This window comes from Coturnix japonica, chromosome 3 (genome assembly GCF_001577835.2).
Source record: "Coturnix japonica isolate 7356 chromosome 3, Coturnix japonica 2.1, whole genome shotgun sequence".
In the NCBI taxonomy this organism is placed as follows: domain Eukaryota; kingdom Metazoa; phylum Chordata; class Aves; order Galliformes; family Phasianidae; genus Coturnix; species Coturnix japonica.
Genome location: NC_029518.1, coordinates 66,085,871 through 66,113,701, shown reverse-complemented (window position 1 = coordinate 66,113,701; position 27,831 = coordinate 66,085,871). Strand labels below are relative to the sequence as shown.

The window sequence follows — 27,831 nt, the reverse complement described above, 5'->3', positions numbered from 1 at the left end:
TCCTCTCCTCTCCTCTCCTCTCCTCTCCTCTCCTCTCCTTTCCTTCCTTTCCTTCCTTTTCTGTTTGAAAACATGGAACAGCTTATAAAGGAGTATCTATGCTACCAAATAAAACAGGTCAAGGAGAATTCTTTGGCCCTCTGGTCAGTCAGCATACAGTCCAAATCCATACAGATGAGTCTTTACTATCCCTTTCTGTCCATAGTGCTGCATACTGACAGTAAACTGCAGCCCCATTCAGATGCTGTTAGTGCTTGTGTAAACACTTCTCTGTTTCTGTGCAAGTTTGTTCAGGTTAGCCTGGATATAACAGCACATCTATACACTGTCATATTGGCCTTGACATTTATCCATGCACAGCAGAATGAATTATGCCAATAAAGTAGCTTTTTTTTTGCCTTGGGTATAATTGCAATGTATTAACCTCTATTGAAACGTTACCATGATAGTTGTGGTGGCTTTTTTTAAATCCAAATCAAGTTATCTATGTCAGCAAAAGATTTTAGGTTTAAATTGAGACTCAGACTTATCTGCATCTTATTCAGGTCACATTTCATTTCTTAATCGCATAAAATCATGAATCTTATAAAGAAGAGTCACAGGACTGCAAGCTGCATTTTCTGTTTCAGGTTACTCAGAAGTCATGCTGCCTTTCTGCTTTAACACACTGATGGTTCCTAGTCTCATCCTCACAGTTTCTGTATGTCCAATTTTATGGAACTCTAGAGGTAAGAACAAACTTCTTTACATGGCGACAAATATAGGCACGGTTGTGAAACCATCTGTAACAAAGGATTCACACGACCTGAAATAAGACATTGCTTCTCCATATTATGGCATTTGCCATTGTTTGTTGACTTCAGGAGAATCCTCTCTGTTCTAATTTCAGTGATTAATGCCGTATGTGCAAGTGTCTGTTCATAATTAACTCCCCAGCCTTCTGAATTCCAGATAGTTGTCAACTGTTCCTCCGTGAATCCATCAAATACTCTATTCAAGGTTGTTTTGTGGGTTTCTGAGTTTTTCATTTTTGTTTGTTGATTATATTATTTGTAGTGATGCAAAGAGGGCATATTGTGTTCTGGACATCATATCTGCTAAAAATTGTTCAACTGTTTGTTGACTTAAGGAGAATCCACTGACCTGGCAGAGCCACGGTTCTGCCTCCCGTGTGAGAACAGAAGCTCTTCTCCCTGTGATACAACAGCACCAGCCACGCGCATGAAAAATATAGGCCTACAGACAAAGGTTTCCAGGCTGCACAAGTGCCACTGTGAATGGACACATACTCTATAAAGTGACCGTGGTAACTAGATTTTCTCCTGTTTCCAGTACACAAATGTGGGAGAAGCTGGCAAAGTGCGGTGGTCTCAATTCAAACCCTGAGGTACATGGATTAGATGAGACCTCATATCACTCGTAGCTGTAGCACTTCTACATCCTTAATTATCTGGGGAATCTACCTAGCTCTTCCTGCCATGGCTTATGATTCTCTCTTTTTCCAGAGAATTTTCCCCTAGGCTCTACCCCCACTCTGCCTTTGCCAGGCATCCTGTGATTCTTTTGCCCTGGTCGTGGTATTCCTCAGAAAGCAGAGCCTCCAGCCACTGTTGTAGCAGCCATACACTAAATGAAGCAACTACAGTTTCAGAGCACTAGCAATGAAATATGCCTGCTTGATGTTGAAAATACACCTCCCACTTCACAGAAACAAAAACTGTGGATTGTCACATTTAACATGCCAGACTATTTTGATTTCAAGTGCTGAGAAGCAGAGAATGACTCTGTTGAAGGCAGGCTCAGCCTGAGCCATGCCAATCTTTTCTCAGGGAGTAGCGGGAATCCAGAGAAGTGAGACTGAGGAACAAAACCAAAAAGCAGCAGCTAATTTTCAGTGGCCAGCAATTTACCTGTCAACAGTACTATGTAGGTTGCTTAGATGGCTTTTGTTAGTTTCTTGTCCTTTCCTTCCATTCTCCTTTCTGTAAATGTTAAGTGCTGCATCCAGGAGCGTATTCTGAATCCACATAGCAGGGGAAGTATTGCAAGGTTCCAAACAGAACCTTTGTACCCTACTGCCCAACTGCCAACAACCTCCTTCTTTCTCAAAGGAATGACACCTGTTCCAAAAGAAAGAACCAGGTCAAATCAGTAGCCACCAATGTCGTATCTAACTATTTTATTACTTATATACTATAATATAGTATATAATAATATATATATAGTATTTATATATCTGATATTGAGAAATGAGTAGTTATTCTCTCACCTGTTTTACTTCTGCCCACTGGACTTCTTTTAAGCAGATACTATCATGCAACTGATGCATGCCAGCTCTACCCAATGAGCAGAAATCCAGGTGTTTTCTCTAACTCTAGCTGCAAAGTTGGAGAATACATACATACCAGTATGGATTACATTCAGCTTTGCAAATCAGGAGGAGACATTTAACAAGAAATAATGTTAACTTAAGTGCTGATGAACTGTAAGTAGCCTTTGAGAACATACATTTTACACAATCTTTTACTGCATAAGAACTGAGATTCCCATAATTTGTGGTTATGTGGGAAACTCACCACAAACCACAGTAAGACTCAGAATCTTTCAAATCCATGCTGGGATCTGAAGAACTCATCAATGTAGACAAGACAGCTGAGTGATACACGATCCTGAGTCAGTAGTTACTGTTTGTCATTTTAGCTGTTAATCAAAAAGTAAAATATACAGCTGAGTAAAATTTGTTTTCCTCTACCAACTGGTGCCATTAGGCACTGTGGTGTTCATAGAGTTTCCAGTGACAATGCGGAGATAGAGTTTTGAATTTACTTCTTCTTTATGGTGTCAGAGGGAGTAAAATAACATTCTGGGTCTATGTTTGAAAACAGCCTCAGTTTTAAGTTCTACCCAGCTGTACCCTGAGGCTGAAACATGTCCATGTTTTGGCAGCAGGGAAGTCTACCATATGTTGCAGCGATAAAGAAATTACACTGATGCCAATCTCTAGAGTCAGACATAAAAAAATGTCTAAGAGAGTATACTTCCAGCAATATAAGCTTAAATATATATGAAGCATAAAAAAGCATAACAAGTCTATATATTATGGATATTTTTTCTAACTGTCATGCACTTTGGAGATGCCATAAGCTGCAATTCACTATTGTTCTTGAGAGAAGGATATAATCCACAAATCCATTCCATTTCTCTGTTACACAGAATTGCTTGCTGTCTAGCTCCCAGCTTCTGACAGCCACAGAGCAATTCCACTCTTTGAATAAGTTCTTCCTTACTGACTTGCTTTTAGTGAGTACATACTGGGCATCAATAAGGAGATTCTTTTTTTAGCAGCCATTCACATCAGGCTTCTAAATGAAAGCATGGATGTGGAGCTCCTGAACATGGCTGGCAGCAACATGACATATTCTTTCTTTATTTAAGGTCATTATAGAGTCTTGGTTTATAGCTCTCACAGATGACACGGCTTTTAAAACTGCCAATTAGCTCATTTCAGCACCAGCAATATATCAACTGTCTTTGAACACAAAAAGACTGTTTGTATTATTGATATGCATGTAATAAAATCTACTATAAGATCTGCTCATGAGATGTGAGAGTTCTAAACGACACCTACTACAGCTTAATGTAGAACAAAATATCCAATGCCAAATACTGGTATTTAATGCTGTTCCTCATGTATGCTCCTCAGTCAACCTCTACAACTAAGTTTCACTACCAAGTGGCAAGGCCTTAATCTGTGATGTTGTTTTAGATGTGTAAGAAATTTCTGAGTATAGGGAGACTGCGCATCATTTACCTTGTCATGTCTGCACTGCACAGTGAAACAAGTTGTGAGCATGGCTAAGATGGCAAGGCTCAAATTAGCCCTGGAACAAAAGTAACGTTTAAACAACAGTTTTGTGTTGCACATAAGTTCACTGGCCCAGATAAGAAGCAGCGTCTCTGTCCTTATGACCCTGCTCTGAAAAACAAACACTTAGTATTACATTGCATCAATACCAATCTGCTTGAAGCTCAGAGAAGCTTTGCATTATTGCACAAAGGGCAAAATGTACATCTGTTCATTCTCTGAACTGACCTTTGAATTTTCATTGTCTGCTCTGCAGACTGGAGACTGTGGTATTTCAGCCTCCTTAAACGGACCCTTAAAGAGGAACCATTCATCTGCCAATAGGCTTAGCTAAAGGCCAAAAGTGGTTTGGGCACTGTTAGCTAGAAGAGGTTTGGGATCCTGTGATATGACATGCACATAAAGTGTAATGTGAAAGAGTAATGGAGATGGAGAATTTGGAGATCTGTTGGTTTTCTGTTTAGAGCATATATCAGAAAACAAAAACTGGCTCCTAAAGAAAAACAGTTGCAGGATATGAAATCTGCTCAAAGCAACTCTTGCAACAGTATAAGAGATGTTCAGTCTTGCTAAATGGTTTGAGTGGCACTCTAATCAATAGACTTCTGTTTTTTATTTTTTTACTTTCCTTTTTTCCCTAATTTCTAGTGTGCAGCTGAATGTTCTTCACAAACATGAGACCAGTTGGAAGGCAGAGGCTCCCAACTCATCAGTGTCAGGAGGTGAGGTTGTAACTGAGCCTCACCGCAGAGCCTAATACCGTGTCCCATCTGTAAAGCGCACCAATGCTTTACCATCCTGAACTGAACACTGGGCCCCGGCTTTGCGCACACACAGAATCACAGAATCACAGAATGACCCTGGTTGGAAGGGACCTCAAGGATCATGTAGTTCCAACCCCCCTGCCTGGCAGGGCCACCAAACATACACCTTTACTAGATCAGGTTGCCCAGGGCCCCGTCCAACCTGGTCTTGAACACCTCCAAGGACGGGGCATCCACAACCTCCCTGGGCAGCCTGTTCCAGGACCTAACCACTCTCCTAGTAAAGAACTTCCCCCTAACATCCAACCTAAATCTTCCCTCTTTTAACTTAAAACCATTTCCCCTAGTCCTGCTATTATCAGCCTTTTCGAAGAGTTTACTCCCCTCCTGGGAGTACCAATATTATTTCTGGTCTTAAAATCCCTCTTGCCCCGGCCCCACGATCGCGAGATGCACACTCAGGGCTCTACTCCAGATAGCGAGTTATTTCCCAAGCCGGCTGGGGCCTCCTCCCCGCTGCCCTGCAGGAGGACGGCCTCAGCGAGCCCTGAGTGCCGGAGGGCGCTGGGACGGAGTGCGGTGCGAGAGCCGGGACAGGAGCACCGACGAAAGCAACGACGGGGCACAAGCCCGACCGCTGCGCCCTGCAGCTCATTACCCTCCCCGGCAGGTGCGGCCCAGCCGCGACGGGCTCTGCGGGGACTCCGGGGCCGCCGCTGCGCACTGGGCGGAGCGGGGAGAGGAGGGGAGGCTGCTCGGCTCCTCCCGCTCCGCCACAGCCGCACAGCTGGGCCGGCGGTTCTGCGGCGCGGGCGCTCGTCCCTGCGGCTCGGCAGCCGGAGCGGGCTGCGGGCACCTGCCCCGAGGTGAGCCGCGGTCAGCGCCGTGCCGGACCGAGGCGGCGGCGGGCAGGGGGAGCCCTCGCCGGAGCTGCCGGGGGTCGGGGGAGTGCGGGGGGGGGCCGCGTTTCGTCGTTGCTACGGAGACGGTCCGAGCGGCGGCGCCGACCCGGGCAGCGGCCGGGGGACGGCCCCGGATCGGGAGGACGCGGCCGGGGGACGTGAAGCGGGGTCGGGAGGGGGTGGCTCCGGTCTCCGGGCCGAGCCGGGCTGCGGGACCGAGCGGAGCCGGGCTGGAGCTCTGGCTGTGGCCGCGCAGGTGGCTTGGCGGCGATAGCTGCTGAAAGCGGGGCTCCAGCGGGCGCCCGCCCACATCTGCTGCCTTCTGCCGCTGTCTGGGCTTGAGGCCGGCGAAATCAAGCTGAAGCTGCTCGCCGGTGTTTAAATACACCAGGTCTCCCCGCTGGAGAGGGAGCTCTGCTCTTTATCAGCTCTTGCGCTTCTGGAAGATTAAACCTGCAGTCCCAGCAGCTTTCCAAGGTGCTCCTGAAGTGGTTAAATAACTCGGTCGGAGCGGGGAAAGGCTCGGGGCTCAGCGCCGAATTTCGCATCGGAGCAATTTCACCAAACCACGGCTACCTCCGGCGGTGCGGGCTGCAGACGGCTCGGTGCAGGATGAACTTCGCTGCCGAGCGCTCCCGGCCTGGAGGGCGGCCTAAGGCTGCTGTGAGCTGACATGAGACTCGCAGGCTGGACGGTATCGTCCCCAAGCAAGTTGGGTTAGTCCTGCTTGTATTAAGGGTAATGGCAACGCTCATTTAGTCGTTAAAAGGTTAGAAGTAGAGCCGGTGCTAAGCGCAGTACGTGGGGTGAAGGATTGGTGTAGCTGATCTGCTTGGGTGGGACTGTTGGCAGGGGCGCAAGGTGTTCAGCACCTGCTAGAGGTCTTCATCCAAAGTTTATTATTTAACTGCAACTTGGAGAAGTCGAGCGATACATGGGACAAATAATATGGTTACCACAGTTGCTTAAAAATCTCCCAGTATAGAGCTACGCAGCGTGATCTTGCTATGTAGCAAGGTTCACAAGTGAATACAGAGACATTTTTACTTAATGTTGGAAGCATGTAGGGAGAAATCCTTTCATCTTTTGTCTGCAGTCCTGAACGAGAGTAATTTGACACAATCTGTGCAGCACTTCGCCGTGATTATGTATGAAGCACTAAGCGAGGTGCGGTTACTGTGAGGGACTGTTGTGGAATAATAAGCTCTTGCTTTAGTAGGTCACTAAAAATAATGCAGTCGCAGCAATTAACACCTCTTCAGCATAAGATTTCTTTTTTCTTTTCTTTTTTTTTTTTTTTAGATACAGTATTAAGAAAAAATATCCTTAACATTGGGGTTTGTTGTGTGTGTGAGCAACAGAAGCAACCTGTATAAGTGTGTTAGGAGAAAATGTACATTTAGGCAGGTGTGGGGGATGTAGTGCTTGTAATGCTTAAAAGGGAGGCAGTAGAGAGGCATCCACGAGCTGAGCTGTGATCTTCAGTCTGTCTTCTTGGTAAAGATGTGAGCAATGGTGTTTGCTGTGGCAATCCCTGTTAAAAGGTCTGTGTATTCCCTACAGAGAATTTGGCTCAAGATTTGTATTCTAAGACTCAACATCAGAGAAGAGTTGGGTGGGCTTTTTGTTTGGTTGGTGTTCTTTTGTTTTTCTCCCTCTCTTCGATCTTTTGGTTGGTAATTGAGGGGACCAGTGAACTGAAGAGTTTTCCTGAACTACCTATGGAAAAGTTGAGTTGAAACATTTGTAGCAGATGGGAATTTAGGCTGGTATAGGCCTGTTCTGCGCGGAGTGATTGCAAGGTTAGGTGAGCAGGGTTTGACCCAGGACAATATATAGTGTTCATTTTAAAAGTTCTTTTTATCTCAGTGTTTTGGATTCAGAATGTGTTGCTTCTGCCTGAAGAATTAGATACTGGTTTAAAACATAACTTCTATGACACAGCTGAAAGGAATCTACTCCGTATGACATTCATAGCACCGCTGTGGTGTTTTTGATTGATTCTGCTGAGCAGTGTGTGATTGACTTAATGGCCACAGTAATACAGGGAAATGATTATAAATTGGATGAGAAATTGGAATTGGATGAAGTGAAATATGACTTTAATTTAAATGCTTAGGTAAGAACAGTTGGCAGTGTTACCAGAAGAAATTAACCTAACATGAATGTCGCCCGCTGCCATTATGCTCACCTGTGGTAGCCATGTTGTCGTCCGCTTTATTTCTTTTTAGTATAACAAATTATTCTTCATATTTCTCATCCACCTAATATTTCTGTATGCCGTCTGCCAGTGTGTTGTGTGCTCTTGGCCACGCAAGCTTTTTAGTAACTTGATTTCATAGGGAACTTAGAATTTATGCTATCAAATGTTGATATTTGAGGTGGAGATACTTTTCATGGTTTGTTTGTATTTTAAATAAGAAGTATGTTGTCTTATGGATGCTATTTGCCTCTGATTAAATTTTGGGCTCAAAATGGTTTCTGTCTGTAATTTGAGAATAGAAACGTTTAAGAGAGAATCTCATGAGGGATATTCCTGCTGAATCTATGGAGAAGTTCCAGGGACTCAAAGAAAGACCAGGAGGCAGTTTCAGGACAAGAAAATGGGCAGTGATGGTGGAGACTTCGAACTGAGAGAAAAGGAGAGCTTAGAAACTCCTGATCTAGGGTGTTTCCACTTGGATCAGCCTCTCTGGATCAGCCTGGCTTTTGTAAGAGGGGAAGTGTCTCATATAGGCCAGAAAGAGCTGCAAAATAGTGGGGACAGGTGTTAGCCTGTTCTATCCCATAGTCCTTGTGATCTTCAGCACCCATGGGAGAGCTTTATGCAGACAGCTGAATTACCTTGCCAGGAGTGGAACTAGAAGAATGCTTTATCAAGCTTTTATCAGATCTGTATCTTAGTTGCTCTTTCAGCTATGGAAAAACTTGGATGTAGATAAGCTGTGATGCTGATGTCCCTTATCAGATTTTCTGTGAACCAGCCATGCTTGACTTTCTTGCTGGGAAGAAGTTTGTTATGCTCAGGATAGATGAGCTGGAATATCTGCTATGCTCTATGCTGTCAGTAGATATCTAAGTCACTCAAAGGGCAGACAAGCTCTGGGATCGGGCAGTATTGGCATCTGCATATGTGTGCCTACATTGCCTGTTCTTCAAACTATCTCTCTCAAACGGCTGGAGAAATGAAAGGTGTCATTTCAAAGAAGTCCTGGTAGTGAATGGCATGCAAATTCCCTTCACTTTAATGTGAATACAAAGTTACCTACTTTGTTATCAACATCCAGAGATCTCTTTGTAGGGAGAAGGCAAGAAAATAAAGTTATGAGTAAAGTAAATCAGAGGCTTTCAGAACATCAGTAACACTTGGAACTGTGTGATTCTCCATAGTAGGTGACTGCTCTGAACGATTATGTAAATTGAGAATGTGTTTTGCCAAAATTTCTGTAGCAATATGCTGCAGTGATGTTGAAGAACTTTAATTATAGGAGAATGAGCCTTATAGGGAGACAAATACTGTAAATATTTTGATTCATCAGTACTTAGAAGTTATGGTTATTCTGCAGAATGTCTTTTTTGCAACCATCTGTCTTTATTTTCCTGTCAGGAATGATATTATAGTGGTAGTTTTTGACAGCGTAAAAGATGTGATGTTACAGCCTAATTTACTGTTGTTTTTTCTTCCTGAGTGTTGTGCTTACTCAAGATGTGTCCTAAGAATGTGTATGTCTTCCCTCTCCCCTACCCCCCTATAGCCTGAACCCTATTATCTTCATTTTTTTTAAACCTATTTTATGCCTCCAGAATACCTTTTCCTTTAACTGTTCAATAAGAATATGCTTCAAAAAATGTTCAGCATTGGTATTTTGGGCAACAGGGGGCTTTTGCTTGGAAGGTGTCGTATCTAAGAATGGCTGAGATCTATTTCTGCTGTCCTGATAAGATTTGATTTATATCCTGTATGGGTTTAAAACAAACAAACAAAACAAAAGACCTACCAAAAAACCTGGCTGGTTAAGTGAAAACAACATTGCTTAGATTAATAATGCATTCTGAAGTGGACATGAGCAAGCTTATGGCCTTATTATGTCTGAAACATTTTCCATCAGGGTTCACTTCAGGTTAAATAAAGTACATAGAAAGGGCTATTGCCCTTTGTAAGCTAACCTGGAACTCTACCTGCTGAATCAAGACAGAACAGATAAACACTGATGGTTGAAAAATGTCATCGGGGTATGTGGAATGCATTCTTTACATTTTTATTTATTTTTTTTTTAAATTCTGTTCTCTAAAACTGATAGCAATTAAAATATATATAGATATGTATAAATTAAATTTATATGTGTGTATATATATATTTAAAATATATATATTTTCTAAATTTATAAGTAGAGAGTGGTTTTGAATTTATATCTTTTCCTGATCTGGCTCAGGATTTACAATGGTATCTTAAAATCAGTAACAAACAGTCAGAGGCTCCATCCATGAGGGAATGCACCTTTTGTTTGTTTCTCATCTTTTCTGCGTTGTACTTGGTTTTGAAAGCCTTCTCTCAGTCAAAGTGACCTTTATTTTAGTTGCATTAAAAAAAACCCACAACAACAAAAAACACAAAACAAAACTGAGGTGATGTTTCTGGAAAAGTACTGTGACTGCAAGCTGTGGAGATCAAACGAGATCTCAAAAGCTAGAAGCTGAGCTTCTTTAGTGGGATAATAGCATCTGGGATGTATTCCTTAGCTGAACTTTCTTTTTATTCTTTTTCTCCATTAGCAGAGAGCCCTGACAAACAAACAGGAAGGGAGCAGGGCTCCTTTCTGACAAATCTTAGTGCATCAGGACTGCAGAGCATGCTGAAAGCTTGCTGTGTCCCTACTGTACTGAGCTTCCCACCTTCAGTGAGGTTACATTAAAACACAACCCACATCTTTTGTGGTCTGTGGTGAGTTTTGCATGCAAGTATGTATGCTCTACTGGCTTGTGGGAAAGTGCATAGGAAATTAAATGATGTAATGAAGCTGTGAGATCTCATGTGTCTCCTTTTAGTGCCAGGGTTTTAATCTTCCTGACAGGGTCACAGTTAGAGACAGAAAAAAACCCCTAAAAGTTGCTGGAAAAGTAAGAACTGGGTGTTCTTTGCTTGCGTACTTATGGAGGATGACTATGAATGGAGAAACAGAAATGGGAGTGCAGATTTACAGCAAATAAGTCAAACTGTAAAATGTTCCTGTGGGCAAGTCCAGCCATCTGATACACACAGTTCTCTTGCACCAGCCTAAGTGGACCCTCAAGGATGTCCTCTGAAAGGGTGTAAAGCTGTTGGATAAACTGTTTGAAGTTATCATGTCTTTTGTTTATAAATAACTCTTGTACTCTAGGCTTATATTGATTTAGTGGTGCTGCTGAGTAAGTGAGAATAATTAAGGATGTAATGCAGCCATATCCAACCTGTAGGCCGCATGTAACCCTGCCCAGCCTTTTCTGAGGCTGCCCCTGCCCCATACCATCATGGGGGCAGCTCAGTCCTGCTGAGTGGCCCAACCCCTAGGCATGAATCCTTTGCTGAGCAACAGCCAAACATCAGCATACAATTTGGCCCCATCTGAGCTGAAACCAGAGCACGAGGAAGGCAAAGTGCAGTGCTAACTCAAGTTATGACAAATAAGTTTATGGAGTTTGATACATTCACTAAACAATGTCTTGTGAAAAGCAAAAAAATATGTTGCCATGCTTTCAGTTTTGGTAAAGAAATTTGGGAAAAGTTTCAAAGACATACCAAAAAATTGATATTTTTTTTGCAATTTGCAACTCTGTTTTCAATTGACATGAATACTTGCCAGTTCTCAAATGGTATGTGTGGAGCTGCAATGAAAAATCTGATCATGTCTCTTTACCAGACTTTTATAAGCCCTATCTTACCAGAGAGAAATAGCTCTTATTTCACAGTCTGGTGTTGAGGATTAAGCACAGAAAGGTGTTCACCTTGAGAGCTCACTAAGAACTCCAACTACTGCCATCAAACCAGCTTGACACATTGTTAGTTCACAAAAACAAGGTCGATGGTTTTATGTTTTTGTCACTCTCATGTTTTAATTTTAAAACATTAACAATTAAAATAGGTTTTGTTACTTATTTACATTAAATATATTATATATGAGTACTCCTCTGAAAGTAAAGCCTCTTATTTTATGATGTCAGCCTATGATATCAGAGATGGATGTTGGTGACATGGCCATAGGAGTTGAACCTTCTCACCAATATTCCATTGCATGTTGTTTCCATGTGACAGATGGCAGCAGAGGGATAGTCTGACAAAATGGAGTCTGATGTGGAAGTGTATATGAGGCGAAGGTGAGCAATTGAATTCCTCCTTGTGGAAAAAATTGCACCCACTGAGACTTGTTGATGGTCATGGAGATCAAACACTGAATGTGAGCACAGTGAGGCTGTGGGTGGTGCATTGCAACAGCAGTGGGTCACTTCTGGTACAGATTATTCCAAGCCTTCTTGTTCGTTGCTCTTAAAAATGTATGGCTAATGGTGGTGGCTGTGTTGAAAAAGAGTGTTTTGTAGCTGACAATTTGCTCTATCAAAGAGTGTTGTGCTCTTTGTATCCATTGTAGTTTCTGTGAAAATAATTAGGAGGCATTACTTTTGGAGCAGGCATTGTAGACGTAGCCCTAGACAGTTCTTTTTCACTCAGTGTGGCCCAGGCAAACCAAAAGATTGGTCAACCGCGCTTTAACAGCTGAGCCTTATCAATTGTAATCTGCCAGCTTAAGATAAAAGCCTTCAACTTTTCACGTATTTTGCCTCACATAGCACAGCTGGTGGAGCAGAATTTTTTCTTTTTAATAATAGGTGGTATAGCTGTAGTGACCTAATGACAGGGGGGAGGGTGAAAGGGAGTTGTTTGAATATAACTGAACATAATTTTGGGAGGGGAAATAAGGACCAGGCTTCCAGGCAGTGTTTCTTTTGCTTAGAACTGATGAGGTCAAAGAAGTCTAAACATTTGTTTGATTCTTTTCTAATTATATTTCTTATCCCAGTTATTACTCAAAGATTAATAAAGATTAGAGATGATCACTATAGGATTTTCTTCCTTAAAATGGAGGCTTTTCTTCAAATAAGTGTATCAAATTGAGAGGGATGGGGAAGCACTGAAGAAAATCTTGAGCTGTAATTTGCAGCCTTTTATCTGAAGAAGAAAACAATAGAATCCAGCCCTAAAGCTAAAAAAACCCCACTATTTGTTCTTAGATAATTGTCCACATGTTTCTAAGCCAGGCCAGACAAGAGAAGGAAGTGCAGAAGCCACTATTTCTGCTGGACTTGTTCTGCTTCTATCAAGAAAGAACGGGCTGCTTTGCCTGGGAAATAATATATGCAGACTTAACAGCTGTGTGGACTCTAGGTGCTTGATGTTCTTCTGTGTAGTAAGGCTAGTAGCTATTAAAGGTTGTGTTTTGAATTAGCAGATTTTTTTCAATGAATTGGAGTAAGCCAGTGTTTTTGCTGCCGCTTGCCGTAAATAAATAGAAGAGTGTTTGGGAGTCCTGACCAGCTTTTGTGTAGGAGAGAGCAATCATAACAAACTGCTTCTGTGAGAAAGTGAAAACAAGTAAAAGATGAGCTGTTATCCCTGGCTTACAAATGCAGTAGAGATGCTGCCTGAAAAGTAGCAAGTTATTTGAAAACATGGAAGCCCCTTGTTTGCAAACCTCAGATGAATTTTGATAACACTTTGTGTTCTCCTGTTTTTAGTCTTTAGAAGATCCCAGCAAAGCCAGCGCAACGATTTCAACCAATTCTGGACTCAGAGAAGAGCAAAAAATCTAAGTACTGCATTACTGCATTTATCATTGCCAGGAGTTTTCTGACTCTCCCCAAGGAATTTCTAGGAATACTGTAACACTTTTCTCTGTGTGTTTCTAAGAGTGTTACTGACCATTCACAATGCAGCAGAGAGATGAAGCAAAAAACCCCCTTTCCTAGCAGAATCTAGGTACGAGGAGAACTCAGAGGATTTAAAATCAGTGAGATTTCCTACACCTTTGAAATTATTTTCCATATTACTTTTCGTTCTTGGCATATTTCAGACTTTCATTACTTTCAGTCCAACATTACTGTAACAGGTGATGGGTAGGCATTAATAAGACTAGCAGAATATTTTCAATTGTGCAGCCAAAGGATGAATTTGTGTATTAGTGAGAGGTTGTTGTTGTTAAGGTAGTAGTTAATTAGTTGTTAAGTGATGCCAGAACTCCAAATTACTATTCCACTTTTTACTTGGTTTTTACTTTTTTTTTTTTTTATTTTTTACTTTACCTGTTGTGACTGAGTAATGTCTGAATATTGTGATAGCTAATAACTCACAATGGCTGCATTTATGCAAACATATTTGTACTCCATAGAAAGTTTCCAACACGAAAAGGTAAAGGATTAGGCTCAGACTGAAAGTGGAGCTGATAAGGTGGTAATAAACTCATGACTGGAGTTGCAGCTTTTTCTTGGCTATCAGCTCCACAGAGCAGAAATGTATCTTCAGCAGTCCTGGGATCTTTACAGGAAATTTACTGTTTGTGTGGTTCTGCTTGTAACCAACTGGAAAACAAGAGCTGTAAAATCAAATGCATTTGAGACTGCAGTAGTAGGAAAAAAAATCCACAATCTTTTTTATGGAAGGGTTGAAACCTTCCATATATAAGTATCTTTAGGATATGCAAATTGACTGTGTTGCATGGAAGTATCCTCTTAGCTTTGAACAGAGAAGGAAGATAAATTGGGACTGGTATTGTTAGTACAGTGTTTTGTGCAGATGATGTGTTGAGAAACCATTCTGATATTTCAGCATTTGTTGAATGCAAGTGAGCTGCTGATGCTTGAAAACTTTCAGATTGGTAAATTCCAACCCAGATTCAGGACTTTTGTGTTCTGGCTGAGATGTGGACTTCAAAGGCAATGCTTGCATAATGGTAAGTAGAGGAAATACTCAAGTCCCAGCAATATTTTTGCATTGGATTTTGATATTTCATAAATAAGTTGAGATCAAATAACTTTTCACTTTAGCTAATCTGCATTTTGTACTCTTCCTGTATTGGAAACAGGTGGCAAGAGCCTTTGTTTGTCTATCTCAGGTTCATATAAACACAGAGGTAAAAACTTGCATTTGTTTTGCAACATGCAACTCCTTACATTTGAAAGGCTCGTCATAGTAGTGATGCAACAGTTTCTGTCTGCTCACCAACTGGCAACAATGCCTGATTTAAGAGTTTGACTGTGGAGATCTTTCAAACTTTTGGTGTTGCTTTGGTTTTTTTTTTTGGTTTTTTTTTTTAATTGTTTTTTAAATATTTTAAAAAGAGACTTCTCCTGATTTAAAAACAAATGTCTTCTGATTAGGTAGTGTTGCCATGTAAGTGAAGGAACTCAGCCAAACCTGGAAGTCAGCATTTTGGTTACAGTGACTTTGGTCATTTGGATGCAGTCCTGCATTCAGTCCTTCTTGGCTGCATTCGGTTGTTATTGTCAAAGATGGAAAGAAAAAGTGAAAACAAACCATTAAGGCTGTGCTTAAGATTCTGGATCATGCACAACAGAGCTACTAAGTTCATTGGCAAGGTGAAGAGCAGTCTGTCCCCCCTGTAAATCCTCTGATTCAAATCCAAGTTTTTGTGTGCCATTTGGTAGAGGGAGAAATGAAGCATCATTTAATTATCCAGTGCAGATCTATCTGCACCGTCCTTGGACTTGGTCATTGGAAAGAATGGATGGGTACTTCAGGCCAACTTTATGCCAGTCAGCACCTTTTACCAGTGTGTCTCTGTTCCCAGATCGAGACATTGATGAATAGCTTCATTTATTGTATCATTCAATGGCTTTTAATCTCAGTATTGCCAGTCTGAAGCATTCAAACACTAGAAGTCAGTTCCCAGACATCAGTAATTAAATACATTCAGACACTTTGCAGGATAATTAATATGCCTGTTACATTGTTTTCAAGCTTTTCTCAGTAATCTTTAGATTCTGTGTCTGAAATGAAAGCTTCATTTCAGCATTTCAGGTGCAGGTTTGTTTTTTGTTTTCTTCCAGAAGCTGTATTTGGTGGCACAGAAGGAAATAATTATGACTGCTTTATTTTGACTTATTCTTACTTTAAAATGAGTTTATTTTCTGTTCATCTGCTGTTTGGTTCCCTCCAGGAAAGGTTTTCACATAACCTCCAAGGAAGGCCTGCTGAGAATCCCAGTTCAACATCTGGGTGGTGACAGATGCTTAAGAACGAGGGTTCTCAGCAGGCTGCAGATGAATCTGTCTGTATATGAAAGAAAAACAAGATGTCTAAAATTGCTGATACAGAAAGTCAAAGGTGTGCCTCGCTCTTTTGGAAGTAAGCAATTAACTGCTTTCAAAGTGTCTAGATTCACAGGGCTCTTATGAACAGAGGCAGCAATTTACTTCAGAAAACAAGTGATGTACTTCTTTCGTTTTTAACAAAAGATCTGAAAGTTGCTACAGCGCTCAGCTAATAACTGATCTGGGTTCAGCTGTCCATGATGAGGATTCAAAACTATTTCTATCACCTCCTATGAAGAGCAAAAATTATAGTAGAGTTACAAAATATTCAGAGTTAGTAGGGATCCACAAGGATTATTGAATCTAGCTCCTGGTTCTGCATAGGACCACCCAGTACTCAAACTCTGTGGCTGACTGCATTATTACTTCTTGAACTCTGTCAGCTCGGGGTTGTGACACTGCCCTAGGCATCCTGTTCCTTGTCCACCTGTGCCTCCTGCACCTCACCCCCATCTGCCCCCTCCCCTGACACAGCTCCATGCCGTTCCCTTGGGCCCTGTCACTGTCACACAGAGCAGAGCTCAGCGCTGCACCTCTGCTCTACTACTACCAGAAATAGTAGTAGTAGTGAAAGCACACAAAGACAATATTTTATGCTATTTTAAATATACTCTGAGAGGGAAAAACACTGCTTGAATTCTGGTCACCCTTTAGGAGGTATAGGTTATCCTGAAGCATAGTTCTGCCACCATGTGGCTGTGGAATGCTGTTCTTTAAGTCATGCTTATTTAGCTACTGATATTTACAGCCTTTTTCTTTTAAACTTTAAATGCTCTATGTATTATTTTTTTTTTAAAGGAATATTATGAATCTCAAAAATATATGTAAGCTCTTTATGCTCTTATTGAAGTAAATATAAATTAAAGAAATAATCAGTACTCATATTCATTGGTGTACTGATGGACATCTGTCTGAATATGAGCCAGCAGTGTGCCCCGGTGTCCAAGAAGGCCAATGACATCCTGGCTTGTATCAGGAATGGAGTGGTGAGCAGGACTAGGGAAATAATCCTGTCCCTGTACTAGGCACTGGTGAGGCCTCACCTTGACTACTGTGTTCAGTTCTGTGCAGGGTAAACGGCCTCAAGTTGCTCCAGGGTAGGTTTAGGTTGCATGTCAGGAAAAACATAGTTGCAGAAGGTGTGGTTAAGCACTCGAATGGGCTCCCCACGGAGGTGGTTGAGTCACCATCCCTGAATGTGTTGAAAAACCATTTGGATGTGCTCAGGGACATGATTCAGCAGAGGTTGTTAGAGTTGGGGTAGCATGGTTAGGTTGTGGTTGGACTTGATCTTGAAGGTCTTTTCCAACCTGAGCAATTCTATGATTCTGTGACTCATTGGAAATGCCATTAAATTAATAGATCTTCAGTTATGCATGGCAGTCTACAGTCCAGAAATCACTTATACTTTTTTTTTTGCTTAAAAATATTATAATCATACTTCAAATATAGGTATAAAAAGTAAAAAAAAAATCATGTAGAGTGATTGCCAAGTTTGTAGACTATCTACAGTGCTGTATGCCTCTCTCTCATGTAAATATTCTATATATATATTTAAAGGGTTTTAAAGCCATACCCAATTAGTTTTGTTTCTCATTACTCTAAAAAAGAATGATTGTTGTGTTCAATAAAAGCACCTTTGTGGTTGTGACAGTTGAAAATTCAGGCTTATTTGAGTGAGTCACTGGTAAAGATGACAGCATCTAAGAGCACACCTCATTCTTGTGTGCCCATTTCAAAATTAGTTTCTCTAGTTATCAGCAGAAATAATTACGGTCTTTCAAGTTTAGTTTCTGTTGCTCAGTGCTATAAATCATTCTGACCTCATTTGAGTCTTCCACATTTTGCAACAGACGTGTCACTTTTCCCAGAAGAAAAGTGCCTGGGTTTAAAGATCAGATTTTTAAGCTTATTTTTAAAAATTCACTTAATGCAAATGAAATTCCAAATGAAAATTCAATAACAAAATACGAAGTCTCCCTGTCTTGTCTGTTCTTGAGTTCTGCAGGAAAAGTCTTGAAATCATGCTTTGTCAGTTTCATGCCAGCAGTACCGTGCATTTAAACTAAAATGCCATAGAGCTTTCACATCAACTCTTTATAATGACTGCAGACATAATGTATGATTTAGTTGCTTTGCTTTGAGAGAGCTTTGTGTACTTTTTCCCAAGCTTTTTAGAAAGGTGAGAAGATAAATTATAGTGTTATTCTCCCAGCCATACTCTAATAATGACACATAGGTCAGCTGTATGGAATGGCCTTTTGCTGGATAAATGATTAGTATCATAGGTTAAATGATAGAAACAGAAACTGGCTTTGAAAAGCTAGATAGTGATACAGAATGGTGTCACTATTACATGCAGTTGGAAAAAAGCAAGTTCATGAAATTTATTGAAGTCCAAATGCATGGTTTTGAGTGGAACTGCAAACTGTTTCCTTGTTCATATGTGGTATGCTACTGTGTTCAGTTTTGCCTGCATATGATTTTATCAGCAGCATGCCCTACCTCTTGCTCAAATAGTAGTGTGTATAAAATAAGCCTTAAGTTACACAGACAACCATAAGCCTAGCATTTATTTTTATCTGAACACCTCTTCAGAGGAAGTGTTTTGGATGCTGGTGTGTTCAGATACTTAGAGAATGCATATGAATATGAACATATAGTAGTAGTTCTGAATGTACATCCTTCACCTCTGTGATTTCATTTTATATTAATGATTTAAAATCTTAATGATTTGTGGTAATTTGATAGTGATAAACAATAAAATCCATGATTCTAATTGGCAGTAGTTGAAAACCTGAAGATAGCAATGACATGTCCAGTCTCATAGGAAAACAGATTGTATGTAATCAAGGGAGTATAATGTTCTGATTTTGATGTGCTTTTACTTATTTAGTTAGTTTACAGGTTTTGCTGAATATTTCCTTGTTTTGACTGCCTCATGTTTTTCCCAACAAATCCAATTTTTCATTTTCTTTCTCCTTCAGTATTATTATTATTATTATTATTTACTAAGTCAAAGAGGTGCTTTTTTGTTTTGTTTGGTACTTTGAGTGTTTTCTTATGGAAGCCACTGTATTCAGGTGCTAAATGAGATGAAAAATTCACAGTTGACCAGACTTATAGTGTCAGGGACAGCACTGGACAGCAGTAGCTTTCCTCACAGTTGTGAAGCTCTTGAAACTTTTTGTACGGAATCAGAAAAGTCTGTCAGTTCTCAGTGATGTTAAAGGGAAAAATAGTGTCTTCTAGGCAAGCAAGAGAAGTGTATTAACATCTTTGAAATCCTTGCACGTTCTGTGGTTTCATGGAAAACTTCAAGTCTCCCTCCATATTACTATTGTGTTCTTTCAACACTCGCTTTCAACTGATCATTACTAGCTTCTCTGTTTTAAAACTTTTACACTCTTTTATGTTGTGAACAAATGAAAAGCAAAAATGTTATGAAATCTAATAATAACAGTGGTAGCCTTGTAAAAAGTGAATGTCTCAGAGAAACAGTATGCAAAAATCCAGAGGTATTATGAAACATTCAGGTTGTATCTCAAACCTAAGATCTAGTGAGTGTTTTCTGTTTGGCCTATATTTTCCTGTTAATCTTTCCAGCACAATGGAGTATTTCACTGGAACAGAAGGATTTAGGTGGAATTAAAGTTTTTCCGTTTAAACTGAAATTCTTATCCTTAAATGTATAATCTAATCTTTTAAACCGATTTAATTACTTAAAGAAGTTAAGTAGAAAGACAATAATGTATTTTAAACATTCTGACACTGAGAGTTTCCTTATATACCAATGAAAGTTTACTTAAAGATGAATCCAGCTTTCTGAAACAGAAAAAAAAAAAAGAAAATGCCTTCCCCCCCCTTTTTTTTTTTATAGATAATTTTCAGTGATTAAAAATGTTAAGCTGCATTAATCAAAGCTATATATCTAAATAAGAATGATGCGTTATAGATCAAATGACTTTCATACTGATATTCTTCTATACGTGATGTTGATTTAAAAATAAAAAATGTTGAGACATGCACTGGCATTTGTTGGAGAAGCAGTGTATGGCAGAATGATTTAACTTTAAGAAATGAATTGTTTTGGAGATGATGAGGAAGAAAAATGTATTAATGTTTTTCACTGCTCCAGTTATGCTTACAAAAAAAGTGACTTGAGCTGTGTTTTTTTCAGGGGAATTCATCAGTACATGAATACTCATTTTTACTGTGCCTCAGTAGGTAGGGAGGAGGGTAAACTGATGAAATTTGGGGTGTTTTTTTGAGAAGTTTTAACATTTTGTTGAGCTGTGTTTCTTGTAGTGCTTTTGATCAAGAGAAAGTGCTTAGTAGCCTCTAGGGCCCAGTTAGGCTGACGTGTCTAACTGAACACATGATTTTATCTCAACTGAGTGGCTGTTACTCCTACTGCAGATTGGAGGAAGTACTTGAAATCTACAGGGAATTCTCAAGAACATACTGTGTGTTGACTTCAAGAAAATCCATTTTAACAAAGTTGTCAGCCTTTAGAATTCATAACTATTGTGTGTTACTACTTGTTCACTCTACTGCTGTGGGACAGTCAACAGCATTTGCAGAAAAGTATGTCACGATGCCTCTCTGGCAAGCAGAAGCTGTAGTTTTGTCTGTATGACAAACTGGAGAATGGGAGCAGGATTAATATTCTTTCTTCGGTTTCTTGTTATCTGAGAAATAGATGATGGTTTAATTGTACCTTTACACATCTCTCCCTCACAGTTTCCCTGAAGTTAGTGCAGTGGCTGTCAAAGTAAAGCTGCTAGTCAGCATAAGATCTTGAAGGATACCATTAAGGACAAATCAAATAAGTAAAGAACTGGACTTTGTCTCATGAGTAACAGTACAAAAGCTGTCTGTGGTGTTTCAGTATTGATAAGCTGATCAAGAGCAGTTGCTACGAGGGAAGAAAAGTTCCTTTTCCAAATACACACAATAAACTTCTCTCTACTACGCCTCCCAGTTGTGTCTTTAGGGAAAATTAATGCAGTCAAAAAGTGTGTTTTGGTGTATGGAAAACCTCTTGGACCCTATAAAGGGCTGTGAGATTGTACTGTGATAGGTGTAAGATTTTCATAGCTGCTTATTATTCAAATAAGCGAGTGGCAGTAGATGATTCTGGCCCACACTAAAAACTGATTATGTTTTTTTGTTCTTGTTGTTAATGGAATGTTACTTTCCTCACCCCTTTTCTACCCTGTTAAGATAATACTCTGTTCCGAGTTTGCAAACTGTGCTTCCCTTGCGTTGTGTTCTTAGAGAAGACTAGAAGAAAGGCCACTTTCAGACTACAATCCGTCTTGCCAATACAATTTCACAGGCACCTAATCTATGTGATATATATCTTTCTGCAGTAGAAGAATTGAAAAAAAGTCACTTTTGAATTGCGTCTTCTAAAAGTATTAATCTTTAAGGCTGAGGCTGTGTATGCCTTGAATTTTGATGCGCCTCTCCTTTCTCTCTTTCTAGCTGGAATGCTTGCAGCTTTCTCTACGGGATTATAAGCTTTGATGTTCAGAAGAGCAAAACTGAAAGATGCCATCTGAGAGGTGCCTGAGGTATAGTACTTGATAGCATATAGTAAGTCACTCCCACTTAGTGCGATGTTTACTAAAGCATCAGTTAGCAGCAAAATGTGAAATTAATAACTTTGTTGCTCATTATTCACATTATAATCTGCAAGAGATTGCTTTCTTGCTGCTACTTATGTCTAGCAAAGGAAAATGTGCTAGAGTTTGATTTGTTCTCAGTCTTTTCATTTATTATCTCGCTTATGGTCTTGTTTATACTTGGAATTTTTGATTCTGAAAACAACTACTATTTTACATGTATGTACCTGAAATGATACCTGGTGATCATTTTTGATGTTTGTAGTGTTCCAGTATTCAGAATACATGTTAATCTTTCAGTTCATTCAAATGATTTCAAGCATTCTTTCCAAATTCATCTTTCAGCCTTCCAGAATTTCTCATTTTGCCTTTCTCCTTCTTCCTGAGTCTTAGTCATTCATATTTGCTTGCTAGTCCAGAGACTTTGATATTTATGATTTAATTAGTTTCTGAGAGCACTGTCAGGGAAAAAAGCATTTCATCAGAATTTATTTATCCAGTTGCTTTTCTCTGGAACTTTGCTCTATTCTAATATGCTGGTAGTTTCACTCACTGTTCTATTTTGGAGAGTAGTTAATGCTCATGGACTGATCTGGGATCTCAGTGGTCTGCCTGATATTGCTAACGTACTGTAACATTCCTCTTCTGAACAGAAATAGAGAGAAGTCATCTCCAGGTATAATTAGGTTATAATGCTGGCACAGTTAATCTTCCAATCTTATTATATTCTCAGTTCTCCTAGGAAGAAAAAAAGGTTTTTACAGTTAATACAGAAGAGGAAAACCAGGTTGAGGAGACCATATTCTGCAGTTCTTCAGGAATTAGTAGCATAACTGATAGTTTATCTTTCATTACAGATTATTTGTTGTTGCTGAAGACTGCATGAAGAATATAGTTGTAGTAGTTTACTATTCATTTTTTTCAATGCTGGTAGCATTGCCTCCATAAAACAATAGTTTGATGCAGTTGTTTTACTGTAGAAATTACAGAAGAGAAATACTTGTTAGAAATAATTTCCTTTTTTTTTTTTTTTTAAACTCAAAATCTGCATTAGTTTGTAAAAGCTGAAGGTGTAAGAGTGGGATGTATGGTAGCATAGTAAGTAAGTGTTGGTGGGAAAGGAGAATTTAGCAGTCACACAGCTGCTGCCTTAGCTTGTGTATGTAGTGAACTGCATGATTTTAGTGGAAATATGATAGCTTACCTATTCTGGAATTAAAAATTGAGTTATTCAAGATAACTCTGTAAACTCATTTCCTATAAGGATCCAGCTTCTCAGACACTATAAACTGGTATAGTCTTTCAGATTTCCGATGAACTGTATTGTTTTGTCCCAAAGAGGCTCTGCAGATTTTTTTTTTCTTTTGTCTCTGTATTTATTTAGGACTGTATTTGTGTGTAGAAATACATCTGGATTTATATTGTCTCTTTCTTTTGTGATAGAAAAGGAAGCTGAAACCAAGCAGTGCTAGGTTGGTTAACACAGAAGTCTTGCATTAGTGCAATCTGATATTCAGAGGTGGTGGAAGGCTTCTGTGTTAAAACAAACAGAAGAAGAAGAACAACAACAAAAAAAAAAAAAACAAAGAAAAAAAAAAAACCTAAAAAACCCAAAACCCCACTGCTTTATAAATGTGAATGACCCCAAATAATCTGAAAACTTCAAGTAATCCAATATCAGACTTATACAGGCCACTTGAGATCAAAGTCTTCATTCTTTTGAGTAGAGCTAGTCACATACAGGCTTCACAAATAATCAATTTAGATTTTCTGTCACTTCATTCATGTAGGGTGTTATTCCTCTCATTTAACTCTTAAATCGTTTTAAGTTAATTCTGAGCGCAGCTGGCTGAGATATTTGAGTATGTAATCAAGTTTTATAACACTGCTAAACTGTGATTTTCTTGAAATGGATGTGCCATGTAAAGATTTTACCTGATAGGATCCATAACTGTACTTCAAAAAAATATCAAACATTCTTAGAAAACATTGTTAAATATTGCTTATAGAATTGTTGAATATTGCTTTCCTACGTTTACTTACAAAATATTTCCCCCTTTCAGCGTTCAAGAAATGTTGACAGGTCAGAGGCTTTGTCAGTCAAGCTCCCATAATGATGCTGTTCTGGCAGCTCTGAACCAACAAAGAAGTGATGGCATACTTTGCGATATCACCCTTATTGCTGAAGAGCAGAAATTCCATGCACATAAGGCAGTCTTGGCAGCCTGTAGTGACTACTTTCGAGTAAGTCTAAAGAGTTTTTCTTTCTTTCTTATAGTAATATTAAAAATTACTCTGAGTGCTCGGGGGAGAATGGTTATCCATATCATACTGAACAAAATAAAATTGAATTTTTATAAAACTCAAGATTACTTGCATCAGGTAAAGTATTACAACTTTATTACATACACACATACACGTGATAGGAAAGAAAAACAAGTAGAAACTTCCAAACTGTAAATATCAGCAATAAATACGGGACTCAGCCAAACAATTTTGGTGATAAATGGACTAAAAGCTGTGTTAAAAAAATTAAGCTTTTATGCTTTGTAAGAATATGGCAAAAAATGGCAACATGCTACATTCCTGATTCTAATCATGTAGGAAAGACTAAGGGTTGATTAAGTTTTGTGAATCTAAACTGGGATTATAAATGTTTTCATAGCTGGGGAGATGTTACCTAACTTATACTATCCAGGTTTTAATTTTCTAAGAATCAGGAGAATTATGCCAATTTTTATTCAGAGTCAGTGAAGAGAGATTGGCATCTCCAGTGGTTGGTAAAGTAGGATAGGAGATTTATATAGAATTAGTTGAGTCACCATCTGGAAGATGGTGCAAGATTTATATCCACTGGTCATAAAGACTAGATTTAACAGCTTCAATTTTAGCTGTTAAATTTACATAAAGATGAGTTCTACCTTTAGCGTTTCCTGGATTTTCTTGGAGGAATGTTGGAATAACCTTGCAGATTTTCTAACCATGCTGAAGTAATTTCAGTGAGAAATTGACATTTCACTAATTTTTGAGAGATTTTTTTCATGTTAGCACGGGACTGTAGGGGATAGGATTCTGAGAACATTAAATGTCAGAATTGCCTTGAATAAAATTCAGATGACAACAGTATACATCAATGTGACACAACAAGCTTGCCTTCTGTAGCTTCAGAAGTCTGTAGCTCTTAGTGATGATTAATATACTAGCCTACCTTGAGCTCTATTTGGACGGACTGTCATCCAATACTTATTGTTTTATAGATTACCTCAGAAGTGTGCTCAGGTGTCCAAAAGGCTCTGTCAAAACAAGTATTTGGTTTGGTTTTCTTTTTCACCACTTTCATAAAATAATCTGTACAAGTGGCTGAATATTAGCTTCATAAAGATCCCAGTTATGTTTTTTTACATATTCTGTGTCTATTTTGATTTAAGTTAACTGCTGAGGTTGTCCTTTCTTATTCTGAGATTAAGAAGTCAGATAAGCAGCACATATGTATGCAGAAGAGTGTTGGATGTCAGATATTGTCTTACTATCATTTTTTTCTTTGGCTCAGATAAATTCTTCATTTGTTTTTTTTTTTAAGACAAAATAGGGAACTGACCTTCAACAAACAATGGATTTGACCTGGAGTAGCCTGCTATCCTGTCTTCTAGATGGTATAATTGATCTTGTAGTTTTGTCTGTGCTGAAATATCAGAATTGAAAATGGAATTGTTCTGTCCGAAAGGACTTTCAACGTCTGAGTCCAGCTGACTATCCTGAACATTGCAGTGTGGCAAGAAGCTTGACTTAGTGAGCTAGTGATTATATGTGCATTTTGATAGCTCTAGCAATATCAGTAATATCCAAATAAAATATTCTTCCATTTTTTTCCCCTCTGGAAGCAAAATGTAATATTGCTGCATGACTTCATTTGTCAGCATTTTCAGTGCTGGCAGGTGATTATGTAAGCTCAAGCTTTTCTTGTAGAAAATGCCTTGTTTTTTTGGTCAAAACAATTCTTTTCTCCTTCCTTATTTTTTACTTGGGGATGTTTATAGTTAAAAGACTTGATATTTTTTAATTTTTTGTCTCAGAAAATTGTACGTTTTTTATGTTACCTGAATGAGCCATTATATCAATTAACTACAACAGACTCAGAAAACTAATCATTCTATTAATATTTCTAATCTATTATAAAATGTCAGTAGCACCCTGTGTTGTTTTGTTTTGTTCTGTTGTTTTGTTGTTGCTGTTTTTTTCTCCCCCACAGTAAGCATTTTCAGTTCTTAAAAGAATCCTTTGAAACTAACCAAATGGATACTAATTTTGTGTACTGTCTTTACTGTCTTGGTATTTATAGCTGTCACAGCTGATTGTTAAACAGTTTGTTCTCAGAGTTTTTCTGTGCTATCTTTCATCTCTCTAAACAGAATTCCAATGTACATAGCAGTGTTGATTGCTCTTATTTTTTATAGATAGATTCTGACTGTATGGAGAACATTGTTTCTGATGTTTTGTTACGTGAGTCAGGAAGAGGAAAAGGCTCTCTCCCTAACTTAGGGATAGATTTAAGGTCCTGTAGTACTGATATGCTATCGTAACCTGGAAGTGATGCTGATATAGAAATCCTTTTCCCAGGTAATCTTTAAAATGTTAGCTTTTCATGTTGGATCGAATAAATTCTCTGATTCTGGTAGCATCTGTTCAGTACTGAGACTTTTGTTCAAAAAGAGGCCATTACCCTCACTATTAGCTTTCTAAGTTGGCAAGTATTTCTTTATTTTTTTCCTTTGATCAGTTTCCTTTCATTTCTTAGCTGGAAATTATGCTATAGTTGAGAAATTGAAGTATTTAATCTATTTTAATTACCGAACATGGCTTTGTTAGATCTCAGTCACATGGATTCATTGTGGCATCTGTTTTTTTCTAAACTACTCTTAATTCTCACCCACCCCCGCACCCCCCCAAACTTATGAACTTTTTTTGTTAGATTCACCATCTTAATTTTAATTATTGTTGGTTCTTCAATCAAATAATTTAACTATAGCTTTTATAAGGATATTGCTGCTATTTACAAGGAGTTAACGTAAAGTGAGTTCCTATGTGCCTATTATCTACCTATAGCTTGAACCCAAGCATTGTAATGATTTTGAAATACAACATTCTAAGTCAATAGACTAATTCTATATTTAAAAAATTGCAATTCTAGAACATCTTATTCATCTTTATCTCTGCAGTTAGTGATTCTTCATTCTGTGAGGTTCTGAAGCAGTCTTCCATTGATGCAGACAGAATTCCCACAGCAGGGCAGCCTGGGTGCAATCACAAGCATTTACAATAATCTTTTATGAATTCTGTTTTCAAATTCCCTACAGTTGTTATTATTGTCGGAGTACGTATGTTTCTGTTGTAATTCTCATAGTACAAAAATGAATTAATTGCAATTCTGCCACTGGTGGATGGTAGGCAACGTGGTGTCTTGTTCTCTGAGTCATCCTCTCATTTTTTTTCATTTTCTTTTTTGATTTCCCTATAAAGCAATTGTGGCAGAATCAACTCTATGGTTAGTGAGGTAGGCCATAAGAGACTAATTAAATTAATATTATAACAGCATCTGGTGATTGGTAACTGTGCAACTGATGAGCTTCTTCTATTTAAAAGAAGGACAAAAGTCTTCTCCTTTGCTTCTCTGTGCTGTCTCTGTTCAATTTTACTGTGCTTCTATGGCAAGCATCCTGAAGCTGGGCTCCACTGCCTTTTCTGTGTTGCTGTGCCTGACAATGGAAAGCCAACTTATTGGAGCAGGGCTGTGGTATGGAAGTGTTACATACATATTTTATTCTGCATCCCTCTATTCTATTAAAGAAACCTCCTATCTTAGAATGTTGTTGGATGCAATAGATAATTCCTATATTTTTTCAGTCTCTATTCGTATCTTCCTACACAACCTCAGGAGAAATTAAAGCTATTATTCTGTGGGTGTAGCAAAGCTGAAAACACCTTGTGCTCAAACCACCTGAGAGAATTATTTGGGCAGTGTGTCACTCCTAGCTTCAATGAGTAAGAGTAACATGCCATGAGAAGTATCCTAGGAAAGAGACAAGACTGCTGAAGAGCTAAAAACGTGATCTACATCTTATAAAGTGTACACGGGGTGGAAATTTCTTGCGTTCCTCTTCATTTGTACTAGAAGTCCACCACACTGCACATGGTTTTACATTTTCTGTTGCACATTATTCTTGTTAGAGGTTTTAGAGGAAATTATCTTTCTTTAAAAAATAAAAATAATAAAAATCAATTGCTGTATTGCTACTAGTACCTTTTTTTTGCAC

The 27,831-nt window shown here is 39.0% G+C and overlaps 1 protein-coding gene and 1 long non-coding RNA gene across 6 annotated transcripts in view; one reads left to right on the top strand and one right to left on the bottom strand.

Moving 5' to 3' along the window:
* Nucleotides 1-61: 61 nt before the first annotated feature.
* On the bottom strand, nucleotides 62-4,157 carry LOC116653258. The gene is made up of 3 exons (XR_004306818.1): nucleotides 3,812-4,157; nucleotides 2,270-2,378; nucleotides 62-2,120 (listed from the first exon to the last, which is right to left on the bottom strand). It is a non-coding gene; the product is annotated as an uncharacterized LOC116653258 (long non-coding RNA).
* A 1,233-nt stretch (nucleotides 4,158-5,390) lies between these two features.
* Nucleotides 5,391-27,831, top strand: part of KLHL32 (kelch like family member 32) — a 104,301-nt gene continuing 81,860 nt past the window's right edge. For 2 of the 5 annotated variants that reach the window (XM_032443448.1, XM_015858869.2), the window contains exons 1-3: nucleotides 5,392-5,495; nucleotides 21,381-21,469; nucleotides 23,584-23,764. In XM_032443448.1, the coding sequence (XP_032299339.1) occupies nucleotides 21,447-21,469; nucleotides 23,584-23,764 (204 nt within the window). In that variant the 5' untranslated portion in view covers nucleotides 5,392-5,495; nucleotides 21,381-21,446. Of the gene's footprint in view, nucleotides 5,496-5,763; nucleotides 6,248-14,405; nucleotides 14,510-21,380; nucleotides 21,470-23,583; nucleotides 23,765-27,831 lie in introns of those variants that run through there. The other 3 variants (XM_032443449.1, XM_015858870.2, XM_032443447.1) reach the window with 3 other exon arrangements.